The sequence below is a fragment of the Carassius carassius genome, chromosome 1 (assembly GCF_963082965.1).
Source record: "Carassius carassius chromosome 1, fCarCar2.1, whole genome shotgun sequence".
In the NCBI taxonomy this organism is placed as follows: domain Eukaryota; kingdom Metazoa; phylum Chordata; class Actinopteri; order Cypriniformes; family Cyprinidae; genus Carassius; species Carassius carassius.
Genome location: NC_081755.1, coordinates 9,994,131 through 10,018,294, shown reverse-complemented (window position 1 = coordinate 10,018,294; position 24,164 = coordinate 9,994,131). Strand labels below are relative to the sequence as shown.

At 42.9% G+C, this 24,164-nt stretch overlaps 1 protein-coding gene and 13 non-coding genes across 14 annotated transcripts; 1 reads left to right on the top strand and 13 right to left on the bottom strand.

Annotated features, from left to right (window-relative positions):
- Positions 1-3,644: 3,644 nt before the first annotated feature.
- Positions 3,645-6,355, top strand: LOC132106412 (uncharacterized). The gene is made up of 4 exons (XM_059512112.1): positions 3,645-4,157; positions 4,253-4,462; positions 5,086-5,495; positions 5,772-6,355. Exons 1-4 carry the CDS (start codon positions 3,698-3,700, stop codon positions 5,856-5,858), a joined length of 1,167 nt encoding a protein of 388 aa, XP_059368095.1. The 5' UTR covers positions 3,645-3,697; the 3' UTR covers positions 5,859-6,355.
- Positions 6,356-8,290: 1,935 nt separating this feature from the next.
- trnal-uag (transfer RNA leucine (anticodon UAG)) lies at positions 8,291-8,372 on the bottom strand. Its single transcript has one exon. It is a non-coding gene; the product is annotated as a tRNA-Leu (tRNA).
- Positions 8,373-8,764: 392 nt separating this feature from the next.
- Positions 8,765-8,846, bottom strand: trnal-aag (transfer RNA leucine (anticodon AAG)). The gene has a single exon. It is a non-coding gene; the product is annotated as a tRNA-Leu (tRNA).
- A 391-nt stretch (positions 8,847-9,237) lies between these two features.
- trnal-aag (transfer RNA leucine (anticodon AAG)) lies at positions 9,238-9,319 on the bottom strand. The gene has a single exon. It is a non-coding gene; the product is annotated as a tRNA-Leu (tRNA).
- Positions 9,320-10,182: 863 nt separating this feature from the next.
- trnal-uag (transfer RNA leucine (anticodon UAG)) lies at positions 10,183-10,264 on the bottom strand. The gene has a single exon. It is a non-coding gene; the product is annotated as a tRNA-Leu (tRNA).
- Positions 10,265-10,657: 393 nt separating this feature from the next.
- Positions 10,658-10,739, bottom strand: trnal-uag (transfer RNA leucine (anticodon UAG)). The gene has a single exon. It is a non-coding gene; the product is annotated as a tRNA-Leu (tRNA).
- Positions 10,740-15,915: 5,176 nt separating this feature from the next.
- On the bottom strand, positions 15,916-15,997 carry trnal-uag (transfer RNA leucine (anticodon UAG)). The gene has a single exon. It is a non-coding gene; the product is annotated as a tRNA-Leu (tRNA).
- Positions 15,998-17,332: 1,335 nt separating this feature from the next.
- On the bottom strand, positions 17,333-17,414 carry trnal-aag (transfer RNA leucine (anticodon AAG)). Its single transcript has one exon. It is a non-coding gene; the product is annotated as a tRNA-Leu (tRNA).
- Positions 17,415-17,801: 387 nt separating this feature from the next.
- Positions 17,802-17,883, bottom strand: trnal-uag (transfer RNA leucine (anticodon UAG)). Its single transcript has one exon. It is a non-coding gene; the product is annotated as a tRNA-Leu (tRNA).
- Positions 17,884-18,747: 864 nt separating this feature from the next.
- On the bottom strand, positions 18,748-18,829 carry trnal-uag (transfer RNA leucine (anticodon UAG)). The gene has a single exon. It is a non-coding gene; the product is annotated as a tRNA-Leu (tRNA).
- Positions 18,830-19,223: 394 nt separating this feature from the next.
- On the bottom strand, positions 19,224-19,305 carry trnal-uag (transfer RNA leucine (anticodon UAG)). Its single transcript has one exon. It is a non-coding gene; the product is annotated as a tRNA-Leu (tRNA).
- A 439-nt stretch (positions 19,306-19,744) lies between these two features.
- On the bottom strand, positions 19,745-19,826 carry trnal-uag (transfer RNA leucine (anticodon UAG)). Its single transcript has one exon. It is a non-coding gene; the product is annotated as a tRNA-Leu (tRNA).
- An 863-nt stretch (positions 19,827-20,689) lies between these two features.
- On the bottom strand, positions 20,690-20,771 carry trnal-uag (transfer RNA leucine (anticodon UAG)). Its single transcript has one exon. It is a non-coding gene; the product is annotated as a tRNA-Leu (tRNA).
- Positions 20,772-21,635: 864 nt separating this feature from the next.
- Positions 21,636-21,717, bottom strand: trnal-uag (transfer RNA leucine (anticodon UAG)). Its single transcript has one exon. It is a non-coding gene; the product is annotated as a tRNA-Leu (tRNA).
- Between the last annotated feature and the right edge of the window lie 2,447 nt (positions 21,718-24,164).

Sequence of the window (24,164 nt, the reverse complement as noted above, 5' to 3'; positions counted from 1 at the left end):
GGTGATGTTACCCCCTCGCTGCCCTGGCACATTGGTTATTGCCCTGTGACCAATTACATTTCTCCCTCTTCTTCTTGTTTTTGCAAGGTTAAATCCAGCCTCATCCACATATATAAATTCATGTTGAATTTCAGCAGCATTCATTTGCAAGACTCTCTGAAACACATTAAAGAAAATAGGATTCTATTCAATATCTAAAGCACAGTATTTTTTTGTGACAGAACATTATGAGCGGTGCATGATACCACACCATAGTCAGATGAACAATGCATAGCTCCACATACTCATTGCGCAGATGTTTCACTCTCTCTGAATTTCTGTCAAATGGTACCCGATACAGTTGCTTCATGTATATTTGATTTTTCTTTAGGATTCGACCTAATGTTGACAGAGAGACTCGTTGGATGTTATTGAAAATATTGTCATCATTGATGATATTGGCTTGGATTTCTCGTAGCCTGATACAATTATTGGCCAAAACCATGTTTACAATGGCGGCCTCTTGTGCACGACTAAACATAGGGCCCCTTCCACCTTGATGTCCTCGACCCTCAATCCTATGTAAAAAAAAAAAAAAAAAAAATTATATTATATATATATATATACACACATACACACACACACACACACACTTATGCAGCCTACTGTCAAATGTCACAGTAAACAATATTGATTATACAAGCTTTAGTTTCAATGTATACTGTGTGGTTAGCTTACCTGTTTTCTCGATGAAATGTCTGACGCAACAGTATTTCTGCTGAGATTTGGTTGAACTCTTTGTCCAGCTTCCATCAGTGTCAGTCCATGGTTTATAACATGGTCAATAAGTGTTGCACAGATTTCTCGAGTCAAATTTGGTCCTCGTCTTCTTTGTTCAGGTTCTATCACCTCTTCAAGTCCTTCTCTACCTCTTCCTCTACCTAGGTGTCTTCCTCTACCTCCTTCTCCTCTTCCTCTACCTCCTTCTCCTCTACCTATGCCTCTTCCTCCTCCTTCTCCTCTTCCTCTACCTCCTTCTCTTCTTCCTCTACCTTCTTCTCCTCTACCTATGCCTCTTCCTCTACCTCCTTCTCCTCTTCCTCTACCTCCTTCTCTTCTTCCTCTACCTTCTTCTCCTCTACCTATGCCTCTTCCTCTACCTCCTTCTCCTCTTTCGCTACCTTCTTTTCCTCTACCTCCTTCTCCTCTTCCTCTACCTTCTTCTCCTCTACCTATGCCTCTTCCTCTACCTCCTTCTCCTCTTCCTCTACCTCTACCATCTCCTCTTTGCGCTCCCCCTCTCATTCTCACTCTTCTTCTTCTTCTAACTCCTTCCATTTTTGTTGAAGACAGGTGAACTCACCTGCTGCCTTTTATAGCACACCTGAGTGCTGCGTTTACAAATTAGCTCATGTGTGCTTCCAAACCTGGTAGATGTGTTTATTCAATTCGTTCATTAGTGTGGTAATTGGCAATCCGGTGCTTTGTAATTACAAGGAAGTAACCTCACAATCCTTATCTGTGTCTAAGGTGTGAAAATGTGTGTAGAGTTTTACAAATCACTGTGTGTAATGTTTTGCAAAAAGGGTGAAGCAGACATTGTGTGTAATGTTGTGCAAATCTGTGGAGGTGTTTTGCTCATTGGAGTAAAACTTTGCTAATTGTGTGGACATTTTAATTTTAGTGTGTAAACAATCGTAAAAAACTTTAACTGTACACATGTAATAATTACTCCATCATGCAAATACTTTGTAGTAATATCAAGAGTCAGTACTGCTGATAAATCATTCCTCTTACGGACGTCAGTTCCATTCAGAAAGAAGTGTTTTTGAATGCTGCATTTACTTAAAATTGTAATATTAACACAAATAGTAATGCTTGCTATTATAACACATTCTGTCTTCTCACATTTTTAGTTTACCAAACCAAGATTTACTGGGTCTCACATTGCTGCAGCAAAGCCAAATCTTAGTTTGGCCAGGAGACCTTCTCAGGTTGAAGACCAGCCCAGCGCAACAGTGTCTAGTGCCTCTAGACCAAGCACTACAGTCTCTGTAAGTAATGGCATAATCTATATTGTACTCTATGAAGACACGTTTCACGTTCCATTCTATACAAATTATTAAACTATTTAAACTATTTTTTAATAACAGAAAACCATATATTAATAAACAAAAAAGCTATATTTTATAAATAGATTTCATACAAATTACTATTAAAAAGTTATTGATGTTACGATAGTGTTACTTCTATTGAAAAAGGAGGCATTAAATTGATCAAAAATCTCAGACATTTATGTCACAAAAGATTTCTATTAAACATCATGTTACAAATGATTTCTATTTCAAATAAATGCTGTTCTTCAAACTTAATAAAAATACCACTTTCACATTTATGGACTGTTGTATTTTATCTCCTCATGTTCCTCAACCTAGTTTCTGTCTCCCCTTGATTATGTCATTCAGTTAATCTGTGTCTAGTTAATTTACTCATTCGTCCCTCATTGGTCTGTCTACTTAAATTCTAGTCTGTTCAGTTTGTCTTGGTCTGTGTGTTACTGCCTTCCTTTGTGTGGGTTAATTGCAAATAAATGCACAGACACTATTTAACTGAACAGAGATGATATAACTGAATCCAATGATGAACTGCCTTTAACTATCATTTTTGCATTATTGACACTGTTTTCCTAATGAATGTTGTTCAGTTGCTTTGACGCAATGTATTTTGTTTAAAGCGCTATATAAATAAAGGTGACATTGACATTGACATAATTAAAGATTATTTACCCTTGATTTTCATCTTTGTGTGCTTTCCCCAACACCATAAGTGTGGCAACCACTTTAATGCAGTTTTATTATCAGCTATTTTCACGTTTTCAACTAATAATGAAGGTTTATGTTCAATAGAATGGTTTCTGAAGGATCATGTAACACTGAAGACTGGAGTAATGATGCTGAAAATTTGTTCTTGCCACTGTAGAAATAAATTACATTTTATATTTTAAACTTTAAATTGTAGTAATGTTCCACAATTTAACTATCTTTTTAGTTTTTAACTGTATTTTTGATCAAATGCAACCTTGGTGAGCAGAATAGGTTTCTTTTATAATCTTTTGGACCTCAAACTTTGCAACTGTAGTGTATGATTTAATCTAGGACAAGTTATTGTAAGTTATTGTAATAATAGTTATTGTAAATTATAGTTATTGTAAGTTATTCTATTTGCAAAATCTATATTTTACTTCATGATTGTACAGACACCAGATCCTACAGTTCCAACCCCTGTCCCCAGAGCCACTGCAGATGTGTCCAATCCCTAATAAAACTAATAAAATGCTTAAAGTGATTAAAAAAATAAAATGAACTTACTAAACTTAATGTTTTGTCTTTTTTTCCATCACAGACTGCTCCTTCTGGGGCATTATTGCAAGGTCCATCTGTAGTTCAACTTCCTCGTTTGTGGTCCGAGACCATGCCACCAGAGGATCACAAGTGGATTGGCAAAAGGCTTTTCAAAATTGGATCCAAAGGAAAGCCAGCACTTCGTGATGACCTCCAGCTCTGGTATTACCCCCCACAACCAGCACTTATTTACAATCAGGCTCCAGCTCCAGACAGATTCTTTTGTCATTCTCTTCTGCTGCTTGGACATCTGGCATTTTATGCGCAGGATTGCCTTGGGGTGTACAACTGATGCCCATCAGTTGTACCCCATCTTTATGTCACGGCTATCAGCATGCATCTTTGAATGGGATGCAGCTGACGTCTCTATCCTTCGCAAAGCAAAGAGAGAGCTGTTGATGTCCCAGGGTTGGCCTGCGCTGACAGATGAAGATGTAAACAAGCATCTGACCAGGGAGGAGCTGGCTCTACATTGCAGGAGGAGGACCCGTGGAGAGCAGACTACCATGCCTCTCCTTGAACAACTGCTTACAGAGCTCCTGAGCAGCAAGGGCAATGACTCTCTGGGTGTTCCTCTCTTGGATCGAGAAAGGATGGAGCACATCTGGTGTGTCCAAAAGAAGCACATCAAGTGTATCCAAGACCCTCTTGGTGTTTCCCTCTATACTGAGACCGGGAGCTTAACCAAGGGAGGTGTGCTTCTGAAGACTTACAGATGTGCCAGAGGCTCCACTTCTCTTGAATCCTTTCATTTACACCTTAACCGTTTCATCCCAGGTATGTATTTGTCGAACACACACTGCATATGCAAAGAAAGAACATTTAAGTGTCTGTGTGTTTAACATTCCCTAAAAACTGTTGTCTGTTTACAGGGACCAGTACAAACAGTCTGAACTTTCAGATTTATTTGTTGGAGGGTCTACACAGGTGGAACCAGGATCGGGAGGCAGCTTCCATGTCATCGGAGCCATCAGCTTTACGCAGCTACACAGGAGAACTTGTTCACTGTGTAAACAGCAATTATGAAAAGCTGTTTGGCAGGAAAGTGGTCCCCACGTTTTGTCCCCCTGCACGTTACACCGGTAAAATAATGTATTATTGTTAATTAACTTGCAATTCCCGTGTAATCTCAGTCAATATTTTATTTAAGCCTATACAGTGTACCTTGTATCTGTATTTTTTAACTATAAACTATCAACATGATCAACTTTTTTTTTCTTGAAACATGCCCTCTGTCATCTGATCGATATTTTCTTTCAAGTAAAAGGCATTTCAGTATAATTGTACAAACGTCTACCTTCAACTCATACATCACGTCATTTTGCTGTGGAATCTTTTTTATTAGAAAGTAGTTATTTTTTAGAAAGCATAACTTGATTATTTTTAGTAATATTTGGTGACCATTTACTGTACTGATGTTACTTTGGTTTACTTGATTAGAAAAGTCAAGTTACATGTAAGTATCAAATACGCTCATCAGCCTTTTGAGTAATTTTATTTGTATGTCTCTCAGTCATCATTGTATTGTATTGCTTTGTTTTGGCCCCACAGTTATAGGTTTATGGCCTTTTTTTTTCTTTTTCTCCTCTACTATGATCTCCATATTCTCACACTATTACACTATATGAACTACTACAAAGGCCTTATGTATCAAATATGTTGCACAACAATTGTATTTAATTCCTATTTATTGTTTTTATTCCAGGTGAGCTCATTGGAGTGCAGTATCTGTTCCAGCAGACTGGTCAGGCACTGCAGGACATGAACCCAGACTCTGAAGAGACGGCAGAACTCATCGAGGACCTTAATGTGGAGGAGCGAGATGAAGATGAGGGCTTCTGTGATGTCAGCGAGGATCACACCATTACAGATCCTGAGGATGTTCTGTCACCTCCCTCCTCCACTCTGACACTGGGTTCTTCCACAGTGGTCACCAGCAGTGACACGGCTGTACTGGGTTCCACATCCCCTTCACTGGTCCCTGACCCTACACCTTCTCCATCAACTGGACCCTCGGGGACTGCTGTCCCACCTTTTCCCTCTGAAACATCTGCTTCACCACTCTCCTCAGAGCCAGAGGATGCTGGTCAGGATGATGATGACGATGAAGAGACTGTAAGTGCCACTTCTCTGTATTTCTTTCAAATAAACTACATTAAATTAAAATAAGGATTGATCAACATATACTTCTTGCTACTGCTTTATATCCAGACTTTGCTCAGATTTTAAACTAAAGTCATTAGTAGGCAACAAAGATGCATCAAATCAGTTTTATTTAGTTAGTGCTTTGTACTATACAGATTGTGTTAAACAGCAACACTTCAATTAAACTAGTTATGGAACTATGCATTAAACAAATGTGATTATTATTTGTGCTTGTTTTCTTAATAGGCTGTTGACTACCAAAATGTCCCGGGATTCCAACATGTGGACAAGCTGGCAGAATATCTGGTGGAGCTCACACAGCCCTTAGCCTGACAAATCAGGAAGCCAGCACCATAATTGAACTTTGGCAGAACCTGGCTGACCAGGACAAGCAACGGGTGGTGTATGCAGCTCGACACCAGAAGAGACTGCTGAGTGGACGCTTCAGAGTACCAAAGAGGCCCACTAAAACCCCAGGAGTAGAGAGCACCACCAGAAGTGTTCTGGGAGCAAGCAGCGCACCTGCTCAGTGGCCTGACTGTTGCCGTCTGGTGGAGACCATCTTCATCAGGCTTTGCAATATCCACCCAAGCCCCAAAAGAAAAGGCAAGGGAACGCTGTCGAGATGGTCTCTAATCCTCCAGGATTACAGGAGGATAAGGCAGCTTGTACTGGGCAACAGCTTGGTGATGGGGGGAACCTCAATGCAGCTGGTGGAGGTTAACCAGAATACCCTGATTCAGTGGTATAACAACAGACAGAAAAAGCAGGAACTGTCTGTGCTGATTCAGGGCATTCAGTTGCCTCAGCCCCTCCCTGAAGCTCAGGAACCTCTCTAGGCTGCCAAACGCCTACGGACTGAGCCAGAACAACCAGGGCAGCAGCACCAGTACAAGCTCCCAGAGAGCACATCAGGTCAGGCAAAGCAGAGGCACACTCCTACTGGACGACCTCCTCTCAGACCCAAGGCACCAACACAGACTCCTAGGTTGGTTACGCCATCAGCATCTGGAGCATCAGTGCAGATGGTACACAATATACTTATACCTGCAGCACCAGGTTTCCAGGGTGTGCCAATGCTTCAGGGTGTGCCAGTGTTCCAGGGCATGCCAATGGCTCAAAGACTGCCAATGGTCCAGGGCATGCCAATGGTCCAGTGGATGCCAATGGTCCAGGGGATGCCAATGGTCCAGAGGATGCCAATGGTTCAGGGAATGCCACTGTTACAGCCTACAGTTGTGCAGGGCACAAGTTCACAACCAGCTGCCAATCCGCAAACCATGCCTAAGAGACCCTACAAGATAACTGTTGAGGCGAACACTTGCAAGAAGTGCGGACATTTCAAAACCAGTGCAACGGGACATAGCCAGTACAGGGGCAAAGTATACTGCCCACAGTCTGAGACTGTTACAAAAGAACAGTGGTTGGGGGAAATGCGGAGAACTGTTCCCAAATAATGTATATATTTTTATTTATTGTAGTGTGTATATAGTTGTTTAAATATAGTTCCCTATAGTTAATATTTGTGTTGAACATTATTTAATATTTTATTTACTGCTTTTTAAAAACCTATTTAACTTATTTGTGTTTGTATTTAAAACTGTACTTACTGTTTTATTTACCTTTTTAATTTATTGTTTGAAAACTTATTTAATTTAATTTTTATTACTGTTCGTTAGCATATTTTTTTTTCATTTTATTTCCCTTTTGATTTAAAGTTGTTTTAAAACTTATTTAAAATTTAATTTGTTAATATGTATTACTGTTCTATTGGCATAATTGTAAAAATAAAATAATAATTGGCAAATGACAGCTTTTTTGTAATTTGCACTTTAATATAACTATTTCATTAGTACACTGCAAAAATAAAACGTGTCTACAAAAAATAATTTGCATTTGTCATTTGTCACAGACATTTTCCAGCATATTAATATTTTCATCTTTAATTAGAAATGACAGATTTGAATGTGTCTTGAATAAATGTAAGCTAAAAAATCCTTAATCAGAATAAATATCAATACAACTGCAATAATAATATGCTTAATCAGAATAAATATGAATACAACAACTACTAAATAACTAATAATAACAAAACACATTTCCATTGGTGTACTTACATTTTCATGAAAAAAAAAAAAATCAAACAAAGCACATATATACATTTAATTAACATTGAAACATCATTTATTTAAAGCAATTAACAATATTAAAAAAGTTGTCTTTAGCCTGATTCGAACCCGGGTCGTGGGGAGAACCTGTAATATAAATGTGCAAATTTAACGCAAGAAGAAACTGGAAGATGTATCACTGCGCGCATGCTAAGGAAGATTGGGCTTCGAAAGTCAAATTTCACCCTTTCTTTTCTTCATTTTTTCTTTCTCTTCTTCCCCTTCTCTTTTTTTTTCGTTCCCTCTTTTCTTCCCGGGACTATTGTTCCCCAGCTTGAGCACAGCACCTTAGACCACTCGGCCATGCTACCAGGGTGAAAGTTTCTTTCCATTCCTTTTTTCACCTTCCACCTTCCATGATTATAGAGGCAACACTACCACACTAAGCCTTTTTCAATGAGTAAAATTGGCGTTTTCCATCCTTTTGCCTACTTATTGCTTTCCACTGTTATTTTATTTAAGTGATTTTTCCTGTTTTGAAGTAACTTCACTTTGATTGTAAACTATTGGTGTCCCTGCTACAACATGGTGCATCTGTATTTGGACGTTCACGCAGCATCACTTTGCGCAGCCACAGCAGTCTTCAAAAATATCTACTGGCAGTGGTAGGAATCGAACCCACGCCCCCGAAGAGACTGGAGCCTAATTCCAGCGCCTTGGACCGCTCGGCCACGCTGCCCTGTGTGCCTGCGCTCTCCGGCTCGCTACGACCGGTGGAAAAGTTTCTTTCCATTCCTTTTTACGCCTTCCACCTTCTGGAAATAGAGGCAACGCTACCACACTAAGCCCTTTTCAATGAGTAAAACTGGCTGTTTCCATCCTTTTGCCTACTTATTGCTTTCCACTGTTATTTTATTCAAGTGATTTTTCCTGTTTTGAAGTAACTTCACTTTGATTGTAAACTATTGGTGTCCCTGCTTCAACACGGTGCATCTGTAAGAAAGGAGCAGAGGTCGTGACAGGCTTTCAGCACCGACTTGGCTAAAAAGCAAGGAATGTAAAAACGGCTGAATTTGGATGTTTATGCAGCATCACTTTGCGCAGCCACAGCAGTCTTCCAAAAAGATGTACTGGCAGCGGTGGGATTCGAACCCACACCCCCGAAGAGACTGGAGCCTTAATCCAGCGCCTTGGACTGCTCGGCCACGCTACCCTGTGTGCCTGCGCTCTCCGGCTCACTACGACCGGTGGAAAAGTTTCTTTCCACTCCTTTTTTCGCCTTCCACCTTCCGGAAATAGAGGCAACACTACCACACTAACCTCTTTTAATGAGTAAAACTGGCGGTTTCCATCCTTTTGCCTACTTATTGCTTTCCACTGTTATTTTATTCAAGTGATTTTTCCTGTTTTGAAGTAACTTCACTTTGATTGTAAACTATTGGTGTCCCTGTTTCAACACGGTGCATCTGTAAGAAAGGAGCAGAGGCCGTGACAGGCTTTCAGCACCGTCTTGGCTAAAAAGCAAGGAATGTAAAAGCGGCTGAATTTGGACGTTCATGCAGCATTACTTTCCGCAGCCACAGCAGTCTTCCAAAAAGACGTACTGGCAGCAGTGGGATTCGAACCCACGCCCCCGAAGAGACTGGAGCCTTAATCCAGCGCCTTGGACCGCTCGGCCACGCTACCCTGTGTACCTACGCTCTCCGGCTTGCTACGACTGGTGGAAAAGTTTCTTTCCGTTCCTTTTTTTGCCTTCCACCTTCCGGAAATAGAGGCAACGCTACCACACTAAGCCCTTTTCATGAGTAAAACTGGCTGTTTCCATCCTTTTGCCTACTAATTGCATTCCAATGTTATTTTATTCAAGTGATTTTCCTGTTATGAAGTAACTTCACTTTGATTGTAAACTATTGGTGTCCCTGCTTCAACACGGTGCATCTGTAAGAAAGGAGCAGAGGCCGTGACAGGCTTTCAGCACCGACTTGGCTAAAAAGCAAGGAATGTAAAAGCGGCTGAATTTGGACATTCATGCAGCATCACTTTGCACAGCCACAGCAGTCTTCCAAAAAGATCTACCTGCAGCAGTGGGATTCGAACCCACGCCCCCGAAGAGACTGGAGCCTTAATAAAGTGCCTTGGACCGCTCGGCCACGCTACCCTTTGTGCCTGCGCTTTCCGGCTCGTAACGACCGGTGGAAAAGTTTCTTTCCATTCCTTTTTTAGCCTTCCACCTTCCGGAAATAGAGGCAACGCTACCACACTAAGCCCTTTTCAATGAGTAAAACTGTCTGTTTCCATCCTTTTGCCTACTAATTGCTTTCCAATGTTATTTTATTCAAGTGATTTTCCTGTTTTGAAGTAACTTCACTGTGATTGTAAACTATTGGTGTCCCTGCTTCAACACGGCGCATCTGTAAGAAAGGAGCAGAGGCCGTGACAGGCTTTCAGCACCAACTTGGCTAAAAAGCAAGGAATGTAAAAGCGGCTGAATTTGGACGTTCATGCAGCATCACTTTGCGCAGCCACAGCAGTCTTCCAAAAAGCTGTACTTGCAGCAGTGGGATTCGAACCCACACCCCCGAAGAGACTGGAGCCTAAATCCAGCGCCTTGGACCGCTCGGCCACACTACCCTGTGCTCCTGCGCTCACCGGCTCGCTACGACGGTTGGAAAGGCCGCCCTGATGCTGACTTGGCCAAAATGCTGCATTCTAATCCTGTTTGCGTAAAACAAACCTGATCCCTAGCAGGTTAGGGCTTGTGGCAATGTTGCTGTCACAGCAAGTCTGAGGTGAGTTGTGAAGAAAAGATCAACACAGGATTGACTAAAATCATCAACAATGAAACTTCCAGTAGTCATTTAACCACAGAGGAGAACAGTGCACCAGGAGCAGGACCGAGTCTGACTGCTTTAGCAGAAAGGAGATAGGCTGAGCACCTGGCACCTGAAAGGGAAAGTGTACTCTCACCATGTTTTCAGAACCTTCATCGAGTACACACAGTGCCTCTGTAATTAAAATCACAGCTGGCAGCAGTGGGATTCGAACCCACACCCCCAGAGAGACTGGAGCCTAAGACCAGCGCCTTAGACCACTCGGCCACGCTACCAGGATGGGAGCATCTTTCCATTCCTTTTTTCGCCTTTCAACTTCCGGAAATAGAGGCAACGCTAACACACTAAGCCCTTTTCAATGAGTAATACTGGCTGTTTCCAGCCTTTTGCCTACTAATTGCTTTCCACTGTTATTTTATTCAAGTGATTTTCCTGTTTTGAAGTAACTTCACTGTGATTGTGAAGTTTCGCCTAGGCTGTTTCGCGCTGATGGATTACACCCCAGCAGAATCGGAGCGGAGCTGCTCTCTGACAACATCTCCAGGACACTTCGCTCCATGTGACTAGTAAGACAATTCTCTAATAACTATTATGATGAGTTTTGTTCCACCCGCTTAAATGATAAAAGTACTTGTGCTGTAAAAACTATTAAGACTGTGTCTGTTCCCCGAATAGTGAGGTCAAAATATAATGTAGGATCTAGAAAAAATCTTATCGTAATTAAACCAGAAAAATGTAAAGTAAATGAACAAAAACAATTTTTAAAGTTTGGGCTCATAAATATTAGATCACTCACACCCAAAGCAGTTATTGTAAATGAAATGATCACAGAAAATAGTTTTGATGTACTCTGCTTGACTGAAACCTGGCTAAAACCAAATGATTATTTTGGTCTAAATGAGTCTACTCCACCAAACTACTGTTATAAGCATGAGCCCCGTCAGACTGGTCGTGGAGGAGGTGTTGCAACAATATATAGTGATATTCTCAATGTTACCCAGAAAACAGGATACAGGTTTAACTCTTTTGAAATACTTCTGCTAAATGTTACACTGTCAGACATGCAAAAGAAATCTAATGTATCTCTTGCTCTGGCTACTGTGTATAGACCACCAGGGCCGTATACAGAATTCCTAAAAGAATTTGCAGATTTCCTCTCAGACCTTCTAGTTACAGTTGATAAGGCGCTAATCATGGGAGATTTTAATATTCACGTTGATAATGCAAATGATACATTAGGACTTGCGTTTACTGACCTAATAAACTCCTTTGGAGTCAAGCAAAATGTCACCGGGCCCACTCATCGTTTTAATCATACACTAGATCTAATTATATCGCATGGAATCGATCTTACTGCTATAGATATTGTACCCCAATGTGATGATATTACAGACCATTTCCTTGTATCGTGCATGCTGCGTATAACTGATATTAACTATATGTCTCAGCGTTACCGTCTGGGCAGAACTATTGTTCCAGCCACCAAAGACAGATTCGCAAATAACCTGCCTGATCTATCTCAACTGCTATTTGTACCCAAAAATACACATGAATTAGACGAAATTACTGACAACATGGGCACTATTTTCTCTAATACATTAGAAGCTGTTGCCCCCATCAAATTGAAAAAGGTTAGAGAAAAACGTACTGTGCCATGGTATAACAGTAATACTCACTCTCTCAAGAAAGTAACTCGTAGTCTTGAACGCAAATGGAGAAAAACTAACTTGGAAGTTTTTAAAATTGCATGGAAAAACAGTATGTCCAGCTATAGACAGGCTCTAAAAACTGCTAGGGCAGAGCATTTCCACAAACTCATTGAAAATAACCAAAACAATCCAAGGTTTTTATTTAGCACAGTGGCTAAATTAACAAATTACCAGACGCCACCTGATTCAAATATTCCACCAACGTTAAATAGTAATGACTTTATGAATTTCTTCACTGATAAAATAGATAACATTAGAAATACAATAGCGAATGTAGATTCTACAGCGTCTAACACTTCAGTTTCATCCATCGCACCCAAAAATAAACTGCAGTGCTTTACAAATATAGGACAGGAAGAGCTAAATAAACTTATCACTGTATCTAAACCAACAACATGTTTATTAGATCCTGTACCCACTAAATTACTAAAAGAGCTGTTACCTGTAGCCGAAGAACCGCTTCTCAATATCATTAACTCGTCGTTATCTTTAGGTCACGTCCCAAAACCATTCAAGCTGGCGGTTATCAAGCCTCTTATTAAGAAACCAAAACTAGATCCTAGTGTACTGGCAAATTATAGGCCTATTTCAAATCTTCCATTTATGTCTAAAATTTTAGAAAAAGTTGTGTCTGCTCAATTGAGCACCTTCCTGCATAAAAATGATCTGTATGAAGAATTTCAGTCAGGTTTTAGGCCCCACCATAGCACAGAAACTGCACTTGTTAAAATTACAAATGACCTGCTTCTTGCGTCAGATCAAGGCTGCATCTCATTTCTAGTCTTACTTGATCTTAGTGCTGCGTTCGACACCATAGATCATGACATACTCATAGATCGATTACAAAACTATACAGGTATTCAAGGGCAGGCTCTAAGATGGTTTAGATCCTACCTGTCCGATCGCTACCATTTTGTTTACTTAAATGGGGTGTCATCTCATTTATCATCAGTAAAATATGGAGTGCCACAAGGATCCGTCCTAGGTCCCCTTCTATTTTCAATATACATGCTGCCCCTTGGTAATATTATTAGAAAATACGGAATTAGCTTCCACTGTTATGCTGATGATACTCAGCTATATATTTCAACGAGACCAGATGAAACTTCCCAATTATCTAAGCTAACAGAGTGTGTTAAAAATGTAAAAGATTGGATGACAAATAATTTTCTCCAATTAAATTCGGATAAGACAGAGATATTAATTATTGGACCAAAAAACACCACACAGAATCTTGTAGATTACAATCTGCAACTAGACGGATGTACTGTTACTTCCTCTACAGTCAGAAATCTGGGTGTTATATTAGACAGCAATTTGTCTTTTGAAAATAATATTTCCAATGTTACAAAAACCGCATTCTTCCATCTTAGAAACATTGCCAAGCTACGAAACATGTTATCTGTTTCTGATGCAGAAAAGCTAGTTCATGCTTTCATGACCTCTAGACTGGACTATTGTAATGGACTTCTAGGTGGTTGTCCTGCTTCGTCAATAAACAAGCTACAGGTAGTCCAAAATGCAGCAGCTAGAGTCCTTACCAGGTCAAGAAAATATGATCATATTACCCCAATTTTACCGTCTCTGCACTGGCTACCTATTAAGTTCCGTATCTGTTACAAATTATCATTACTTACCTATAAGGCCCTAAATGGTTTAGCTCCTGCGTACCTAACTAGCCTTCTACCACGCTACAACCCATCACGCACCCTAAGGTCACAAAACGCTGGACTTTTGGTAGTTCCTAGGATAGCAAAGTCCACTAAAGGAGGTAGAGCTTTTTCACATTTGGCTCCCAAACTCTGGAATAGCCTTCCTGATAATGTTCGGGGTTCAGACACACTCTCTCTGTTTAAATCTAGATTAAAAACGCATCTCTTTCGCCAAGCATTCGAATAATGTATCTCTTAAATTGTGAGTGTAGTTGCATCTGCATTTTTATTCTTTAGCTTGGGTTAAACTAATTTTACTTTGTTGGATCAGCAGCTATGCTAATGATGTCTCTATTTTGTTTCTATGTTTTGCTTTACATCCCGTGGTAACAAGGATTTACACAAGCTCCAGTCTGGATCCAGAACACCTGAGAAGAGATGATGCTGACCCTCAGAGGACCCCAGATGATCCTAACCTTGAATCACCAAACAGAACTAACAATTATTGCTACATGTGTGACTGCATCCTATAATTACTATTAATTAATAATATTGATAGTTCATCATCTAGCTGACTACGTCTTGTATAATTATTATTATTTTTATTTTTCTAAAATCCTGTCAAACGTGCACAAACTACTAGCTACTACTAAATATTGTAGAAACATAATTTTCTGTAAAGTTGCTTTGTAATGATTTGTATTGTTAAAAGCGCTATACAAATAAACTTGAATTGAATTGAATTGAATTGAATTGAATTGATTGTAAACTATTGGTGTCCCTGCTTCAACACTGTGCATCTGTAAGAAAGGAGCAGAGGCCATGACAGGCTTTCAGCACCGACTTGGCTAAAAAGCAAGGAATGTAAAAGCAGCTGAATTTGGACGTTCATGCAGCATCACTTTGCGCAGCCACAGCAGTCTTCCAAAAAGATGTACTGGCAGCGGTGGGATTCAAACCCACGCCCCCGAAGAGACTGGAGCCTTAATCCAGCGCCTTGGACTGCTCGGACATGCTACCCTGTGTGCCTACGCTCTCTGGCTCGCTACGACCGGTGAAAAAGTTTCTTTCCATTCCTTTTTTCGCCTTCCACTTTCCAGGTAGAGGCAATGCTACCACACTAAGCCCTTTTCAATGAGTAAATCTGGCTGTTTCCATCCTTTTGCCTACTAATTGCTTTCCAATGTTATTTTATTCAAGTGATTTTCCTGTTTTGAAGTAACTTCACTGTGATTGTAAACTATTGGTGTCTATTGACGTTCATGTCTGTTGACTTTCCATTCCTTTTTTCGCCTTCCACCTTCCGGAAATAGAGGCAACGCTACCAAACTAAGCCCTTTTCAATGAGTAAAACTGGCTGTTTCCATCCTTTTGCCTACTAATTGCTTTCCAATGTTATTTTATTCAAGTGATTTTCCTGTTTTGAAGTAACTTCACTGTGATTGTAAACTATTGGTGTCCCTGCTTCAACACGGTGCATCTGTAAGAAAGGAGCAGAGGCCGTGAAGGACTTTCAGCACCGACTTGGCTAAAAAGCAAGGAATGTAAAAGCGTCTGAATTTGGACGTTCATGCAGCATCACTTTGCGCAGCCACAGCAGTCTTCCAAAAAAATGTACTGGCAGTGGTGGGATTCAACCCACGCCCCCGAAGAGATTGGATCCTTAATACAGCGACTTGGACCACTCGGCCACACTACCCTCTGTGCCTACGCTCTCCGGCTCGGTACGACCGGTGGAAAAGTTTCTTTCCATTCCTTTTTTCGCCTTCCACCTTCCGGAATTAGAGGCAATGCTACCACACTAAGCCCTTTTCAATGAGTAAATCTGTCTGTTTCCATCCTTTTGCCTACTAATTGCTTTCCACTGTTATTTTATTCAAGTGATTTTCCTGTTTTGAAGTAACTTCACTGTGATTGTAAACTATTGGTGTCCCTGCTTCAACACGGTGCATCTGTAAGAAAGGAGCAGAGGCTGTGAAAGGCTTTCAGCACCGACTAGGCTAAAAAGCAAGGAATGTTAAAGCGGCTGAATTTGGACGTTCACGCAGCATCACTTTGCACAGCCACAGCAGTCTTCCAAAAAGATCTATTGGCAGCGGTGGGATTCGAACCCACGCCCCCGAAGAGACTGGAGCCTAAATCCAGCGCCTTGGACCGCTCTGCCACGCTACCCTGTGCTCCTGCGCTAACCGGCTCGCTACGACCAGTGGAAAAGTTTCTTTCCATTCCTTTTTTCGCCTTCCACATTCCGGAAATGGAGGCAACGCTACCACACTAAGCCCTTTTCAATGAGTAAAACTGTCTGTTTCCAACCTTTTGCCTACTAATTGCTTTCCACTGTTATTTGATTCAAGTGATTTTCCTGTTTTGAAGTAACTTCACTGTGATTGTAAACTATTGGTGTCCCTGCTTCAAAACGGTGCATCTGTAAGAAAGGAGCAGAGGCCGTGACAGGCTTTCAGCACCGACTTGGCTAAAAAGCAAGGAATGTAAAAGCGGCTGAATTTGGATGTTCATGCAGCATCACTTTGCGCAGCCACAGCAGTCTTCCAAAAAGATGTACTGGCAGCGGAGGGATTCTAACCCACACCCCCGAAGAGACTGGAGCCTTAATCAAGCGCCTAGGACTGCTCGGCCACGCTACCCTGTGTGCCTACGCTCTCCGGCTCGCTACGACCGGTGAAAAAGTTTCTTTCCATTCCTTTGTCGCCTTCCACCTTCCGGAAGTAGAGGCAACGCTACCACACTAAGCCCTTTTCAATGAGTAAATCTGTCTGTTTCCATCCTTTTGCCTACTATTTGCTTTCCACTGTTATTTTATTCAAGTGATTTTCCTGTTTTGAAGTAACTTCACTGTGATTGTAAACTATTGGTGTCCCTGCTTCAACACGGTGCATCTGTAAGAAAGGAGCAGAGGCCGTGACAGGCTTTCAGCGCCGACTTGGCTAAAAAGCAAGGAATGTAAAAGCGGCTGAATTTGGACATTCATGCAGCATCACTTTGCGCAGCCACAGCAGTCTTCCAAAAAGATCTACCTGCAGCGGTGGGATTTGAACCTACGCCCACGAAGAGACTGGAGCCTTAATACAGCGCCTTGGACCGCTCGGCAATGCTACCCTGTGTGCCTGCGCTCTCCGGCTCGCTACGACCGGTGGAAAAGTTTTTTCCATTCCTTTTTCCGCCTTCCACCTTCCGGAAATAGAGGCAATGCTACCACTCTAAGCCCTTTTCAATGAGTAAAACTGTCTGTTTCCATCCTTTTGCCTACTAATTGCTTTCCAATGTTATTTTATTCAAGTGATTTTCCTGTTTTAAAGTAACTTCACTGTGATTGTAAACTATTGGTGTCCCTGCTTCAACACGGCGCATCTGTAAGAAAGGAGCAGAGGCTGTGACAGGCTTTCAGCACCGACTTGGCTAAAAAGCAAGGAATGTAAAAGTGGCTGAATTTGGACGTTCATGCAGCATCATTTTGCGCAGCCACAGCGGTCTTCCAAAAAGATGTACTGGCAGCGGTGGGATTCGAACCCACGCCCCCGAAGTGACTGAAGCCTTAATCCAGCGCCTTGGACCGCTCGGCCACACTACCCTGTGTGTCTACTCTCTCTGGCTCGCTACGACCGGTGGAAAGGTTTCTTTCCATTCCTTTTTTCGCCTTCCACCTTCCGGAAGTAGAGGCAACGCTACCACACTAAGCCCTTTTCAATGAGTAAAACTGTCTGTTTCCATCCTTTTGCCCACTAATTGCTTTCCACTGTTATTTTATTGAGGTGATTTTCCTGTTTTGAAGTAACTTCACTGTGATTGTAAACTATTGGTGTCCCTGCTTCAACACGGTGCATCTGTAAGGAGCAGAGGCCGTAAAAGGCTTTCAGCACCGACTAGGCTAAAAAGCAAGGAATGTAAAAGCGGCTGAATTTGGACGTTCACGCAGCATCACTTTGCACAGCCACAGCAGTCTTCCAAAAAGATCTATTGGCAGCAGTGGGATTTGAACCCATGCCCCCGAAGAGACTGGAGCCTAAATCCAGCGCCTTGGACCACTCGGCCACGCTACCCAGTGCTCCGGCGCTTACCAGCTCGCTATGACCGATGGAAAAGTTTCTTTCCATTCCTTTTTTCGCCTTCCACATTCCGGAAATAGAGGCAACGCTACCACACTAAGCCCTTTTCAATGAGTAAAACTGTCTGTTTCCAACCTTTTGCCTACTAATTGCTTTCCACTGTTATTTGATTCAAGTGATTTTCCTGTTTTGAAGTAACATCACTGTGATTGTAAACTATTGGTGTCCCTGCTACAATACGGTGCATCTGTAAGAAAGGAGCAGAGGCCGTGACAGGCTTTCAGCACCGATTTGGCTAAAAAGCAAGGAATGTAAAAGCGGCTGAATTTGGACATTCATGCAGCATCACTTTGCGCAGCCACAGCAGTCTTCCAAAAAGATCTACCTGCAGCAGTGGGATTCGAACCCACGCCCCCGAAGAGACTGGAGCCTTAATAAAGCGCCTTGGACCGATCGGCCACGCTACCCTGTGTGCCTGAGCTCTCCGGCTCGTTACGACCGGTGGAAAAGTTTCTTTCCATTCCTTTTTTAGACTTCCACCTTCCGGAAATAGAGGCAACGCTACCACACTAAGCCCTTTTCAATGAGTAAAACTCTCTGTTTCCATCCTTTTGCCTACTAATTGCTTTCCAATGTTATTTTATTCAAGTGATTTTCCTGTTTTGAAGTAACTTCACTGTGATTGTAAACTATTGGTGCCCCTGCTTCAACACGGTGCATCTGTAAGAAAGGAGCAGAGGCCGTGAAAGGCTTTCAGCACCGACTAGGCTAAAAACCAAGGAATGTAAAACCGGCTGAATTTGGACGTTCACGCAGCATCACTTTGCGCAGCCACAGCAGTCTTCCAAAAAGATCTATTGGCAGCGGTGGGATTCGAACCCACGCACTCGAAGAGACTGGAGCCTAAATCCAGCGCCTTGGACCGCTCGGCCACGCTACCCTGTGCTCCTGCGCTCACCGGCTCGCTACGACGGTTGGAAAGGCCGCCCTGATGCTGACTTGGCCAAAATGCTGCATTCTAATCCTGTTTGTGTAAAACAAACCTGATCCCTAGCAGGTTAGGGCTTGTGGCAATGTTGCCTATCACGGCAAGTCTGAGGTGAGTTGTGAAGAAAAGATCAACACAGGATTGACTAAAATCATCAACAATGAAACTTCCAGTAGTCATTTAACCACAGAGGAGAACAGTGCACCAGGAGCAGGACCGAGTCTGACTGCTTTAGCAGAAAGGAGATAGGCTGAGCACCTGGCTGCTGAAAGGGAAAGAGTACTTTCACCATGTTTTCAGAACCTTCATCGAGTACACACAGGGCCTCTGTAATTAAAATCACAGCTGGCAGCGGTGGGATTCGAACCCACGCCCCCAGAGAGACTGGAGCCTAAATTCAGCGCCTTAGATCAGTCGGCCACGCTACCAGGATGGGAGAATCTTTCCATTCCTTTTTTCGCCTTCGCCACGCTACCCTGTGTGCCTACGCTCTCCGGCTCGGTACGACCGGTGGAAAAGTTTCTTTCCATTCCTTTTTTCGCCTTCCACCTTCCGGAAGTAGAGGCAACGCTACCACACTAAGCCCTTTTCAATGAGTAAATCTGTCTGTTTCCATCCTTTTGCCTACTAATTGCTTTCCACTGTTATTTTATTTAAGTGATTTTCCTGTTTTGAAGTAACTTCACTGTGATTGTAAACTATTGGTGTCCCTGCTTCAACACGGTGCATCTGTAAGAAAGGAGCAGAGGCTGTGAAAGGCTTTCAGCACCGACTAGGCTAAAAAGCAAGGAATGTTAAAGCGGCTGAATTTGGACGTTCACGCAGCATCACTTTGCACAGCCACAGCAGTCTTCCAAAAAGACCTATTGGCAGCGGTGGGATTCGAACTCACGCCCCCGAAGAGACTGGAGCCTAAATCCAGCGCCTTGGACCGCTCGGCCACACTACCCTGTGCTCCTGCGCTAACCGGCTCGCTACGACCAGTGGAAAAGTTTCTTTCCATTCCTTTTTTCGCCTTCCACATTCCGGAAATAGAGGCAACGCTACCACACTAAGCCCTTTTCAATGAGTAAAACTGTCTGTTTCCAACCTTTTGCCTACTAATTGCTTTCCACTGTTATTTGATTCAAGTGATTTTCCTGTTTTGAAGTAACTTCACTGTGATTGCAAACTATTGGTGTCCCTGCTTCAATACGGTGCATCTGTAAGAAAGGAGCAGAGGCCGTGACAGGCTTTCAGCACCGACTTGGCTAAAAAGCAAGGAATGTAAAAGCGGCTGAATTTGGACGTTCATGCAGCATCACTTTGCGCAGCCACAGCAGTCTTCCAAAAAGATGTACTGGCAGCGGTGGGATTCTAACCCACACCCCCGAAGAGACTGGAGCCTTAATCCAGCGCCTAGGACTGCTCGGCCACGCTACCCTGTGTGCCTACGCTCTCCGGCTCGCTACGACCGGTGAAAAAGTTTCTTTCCATTCTTTTGTCGCCTTCCACCTTCCGGAAGTAGAGGCAACGCTACCACACTAAGCCCTTTTCAATGAGTAAATCTGTCTGTTTCCATCCTTTTGCCTACTATTTGCTTTCCACTGTTATTTTATTCAAGTGATTTTCCTGTTTTGAAGTAACTCCACTGTGATTGTAAACTATTGGTGTCCCTGCTTCAACACGGTGCATCTGTAAGAAAGGAGCAGAGGCCGTGAAAGGCTTTCAGCACCGACTAGGCTAAAAAGCAAGGAATGTTAAAGCGGCTGAATTTGGACGTTCAAGCAGCATCACTTTGCACAGCCACAGCAGTCTTCCAAAAAGATCTATTGGCAGCGGGGGGATTCGAACCCACGCCCCCGAAGAGACTGGAGCCTAAATCCAGCGCCTTGGACCGCTCGGCCATGCTACCCTGTGCTCCTGCGCTAACCGGTTCGCTACGACCGGTGGAAAAGTTTCTTTCCATTCCTTTTTTCGCCTTCCACATTCCGGAAATAGAGGCAACGCTACCACACTAAGCCCTTTTCAATGAGTAAAACTGTCTGTTTCCAACCTTTTGCCTACTAATTGCTTTCCACTGTTATTTGATTCAAGTGATTTTCCTGTTTTGAAGTAACTTCACTGTGATTGTAAACTATTGGTGTCCCTGCTTCAATACGGTGCATCTGTAAGAAAGGAGCAGAGGCCGTGACAGGCTTTCAGCACCGACTTGGCTAAAAAGCAAGGAATGTAAAAGCGGCTGAATTTGGACGTTCATGCAGCATCACTTTGCGCAGCCACAGCAGTCTTCCAAAAAGATGTACTGGCAGCGGTGGGATTCTAACCCACACCCCCGAAGAGACTGGAGCCTTAATCCAGCGCCTAGGACTGCTCGGCCACGCTACCCTGTGTGCCTAAGCTCTCCGGCTCGCTACGACCGGTGAAAAAGTTTCTTTCCATTCCTTTTGTCACCTTCCACCTTCCGGAAGTAGAGGCAACGCTACCACACTAAGCCCTTTTCAATGAGTAAATCTGTCTGTTTCCATCCTTTTGCCTACTATTTGCTTTCCACTGTTATTTTATTCAAGTGATTTTCCTGTTTTGAAGTAACTTCACTGTGATTGTAAACTATTGGTGTCCCTGCTTCAACACGGTGCATCTGTAAGAAAGGAGCAGAGGCCGTGAAAGGCTTTCAGCACCGACTAGGCTAAAAAGCAAGGAATGTTAAAGCGGCTGAATTTGGACGTTCAAGCAGCATCACTTTGCACAGCCACAGCAGTCTTCCAAAAAGATCTATTGGCAGCGGTGGGATTCGAACCCACGCCCCCGAAGAGACTGGAGCCTAAATCCAGCGCCTTGGACCGCTTGGCCACGCTGCCCTGTGCTCCTGCGCTAACCGGTTCGCTACGACCGGTGGAAAAGTTTCTTTCCATTCCGTTTTTCGCCTTCCACCTTCCGGAAGTAGAGGCAACGCTACCACACTAAGCACTTTTCAATGAGTAAATCTGGCTGTTTCCATCCTTTTGCCTACTAATTGCTTTCCACTGTTATTTGATTCAAGTGATTTTCCTGTTTTGAAGTAACTTCACTGTGATTGTAAACTATTGGTGTCCCTGCTTCAACACGGTGCATCTGTAAGAAAGGAGCAGAGGCCGTGAAAGGCTTTCAGCACCGACTAGGTTTAAAAGCAAGAAATGTTAAAGCGGCTGAATTTGGACGTTCACGCAGCATCACTTTGCACAGCCACAGCAGTCTTCCAAAAAGATCTATTGGCAGCGGTTGGATTCGAACCCACTCCCCCGAAGAGACTGGAGCCTAAATCCCAGCGCCTTGGACCGCTCGACCACGCTACCCTGTGCTCCTGCGCTAACCGGCTCGCTACGACCGGTGGAAAAGTTTCTTTCGATTCCTTTTTTCGCCTTCCACATTCCAGAAATAGAGGCAACGGTACCACACTAAGCCCTTTTCAATGAGTAAAACTGTCTGTTTCCAACCTTTTGCCTACTAATTGCTTTCCACTGTTATTTGATTCAAGTGATTTTCCTGTTTTGAAGTAACTTCACTGTGATTGTAAACTATTGGTGTCTATTGACGTTCATGTCTATTGATTTTCCATTCCTTTTTTCGCCTTCTACCTTCCGGAAATAGAGGCAACGCTACCACACTAAGCCCTTTTCAATGAGTAAAACTGGCTGTTTCCATCCTTTTGCCTACTAATTGCTTTTCAATGTTATTTTATTCAAGTGATTTTCCTGTTTTGAAGTAACTTCACTGTGATTGTAAACTATTGGTGTCCCTGCTTCAACACGGTGCATCTGTAAGAAAGGAGCAGAGGCCGTGAAGGACTTTCAGCACCGACTTGGCTAAAAAGCAAGGAATGTAAAAGCGGCTGAATTTGGACGGTCATGCAGCATCACTTTTCGCAGCCACAGCAGTCTTCCAAAAAAATGTCCTGGCAGTGGTGGGATTCAAACCCACGCCCCCGAAGAGATTGGAGCCTTAATACAGCGACTTGGACCACTCGGCCACACTACCCTGTGTGCCTACGCTCTCCGGCTCGGTACGACCGGTGGAAAAGTTTCTTTCCATTCCGTTTTTCGCCTTCCACCTTCCGGAAGTAGAGGCAACGCTACCACACTAAGCACTTTTCAATGAGTAAATCTGGCTGTTTCCATCCTTTTGCCTACTAATTGCTTTCCACTGTTATTTGATTCAAGTGATTTTCCTGTTTTGAAGTAACTTCACTGTGATTGTAAACTATTGGTGTCCCTGCTTCAACACGGTGCATCTGTAAGAAAGGAGCAGAGGCCGTGAAAGGCTTTCAGCACCGACTAGGTTTAAAAGCAAGAAATGTTAAAGCGGCTGAATTTGGACGTTCACGCAGCATCACTTTGCACAGCCACAGCAGTCTTCCAAAAAGATCTATTGGCAGCGGTTGGATTCGAACCCACTCCCCCGAAGAGACTGGAGCCTAAATCCCAGCGCCTTGGACCGCTCGACCACGCTACCCTGTGCTCCTGCGCTAACCGGCTCGCTACGACCGGTGGAAAAGTTTCTTTCGATTCCTTTTTTCGCCTTCCACATTCTAGAAATAGAGGCAACGGTACCACACTAAGCCCTTTTCAATGAGTAAAACTGTCTGTTTCCAACCTTTTGCCTACTAATTGCTTTCCACTGTTATTTGATTCAAGTGATTTTCCTGTTTTGAAGTAACTTCACTGTGATTGTAAACTATTGGTGTCTATTGACGTTCATGTCTATTGACTTTCCATTCCTTTTTTCGCCTTCTACCTTCCGGAAATAGAGGCAACGCTACCACACTAAGCCCTTTTCAATGAGTAAAACTGGCCTCTTCCATCCTTTTGCCTACTAATTGCTTTTCAATGTTATTTTATTCAAGTGATTTTCCTGTTTTGAAGTAACTTCACTGTGATTGTAAACTATTGGTGTCCCTGCTTCAACACGGTGCATCTGTAAGAAAGGAGCAGAGGCCGTGAAGGACTTTCAGCACCGACTTGGCTAAAAAGCAAGGAATGTAAAAGCGGCTGAATTTGGACGGTCATGCAGCATCACTTTGCGCAGCCACAGCAGTCTTCCAAAAAAATGTCCTGGCAGTGGTGGGATTCAAACCCACGCCCCCGAAGAGATTGGAGCCTTAATACAGCGACTTGGACCACTCGGCCACACTACCCTGTGTGCCTACGCTCTCCGGCTCGGTACGACCGGTGGAAAAGTATCTTTCCATTCCTTTTTTCGCCTTCCACCTTCTGGAAGTAGAGGCAACGCTACCACACTAAGCCCTTTTCAATGAGTAAATCTGTCTGTT

What these genes read in the sequence shown, in the direction of transcription:
- LOC132106412 (XM_059512112.1), top strand. Translation starts at nt 3,698, where the DNA reads ATGTCACGGCTATCAGCATGCATCTTTGAATGGGATGCAGCTGACGTC. An exon ending in CCTTAACCGTTTCATCCCAG is followed by an intron (nt 4,158 to 4,252) that starts GTATGTATTTGT and finishes GTCTGTTTACAG; the next exon opens with GGACCAGTACAAACAGTCTG. An exon ending in ATGATGACGATGAAGAGACT is followed by an intron (nt 5,496 to 5,771) that starts GTAAGTGCCACT and finishes TTTTCTTAATAG; the next exon opens with GCTGTTGACTACCAAAATGT.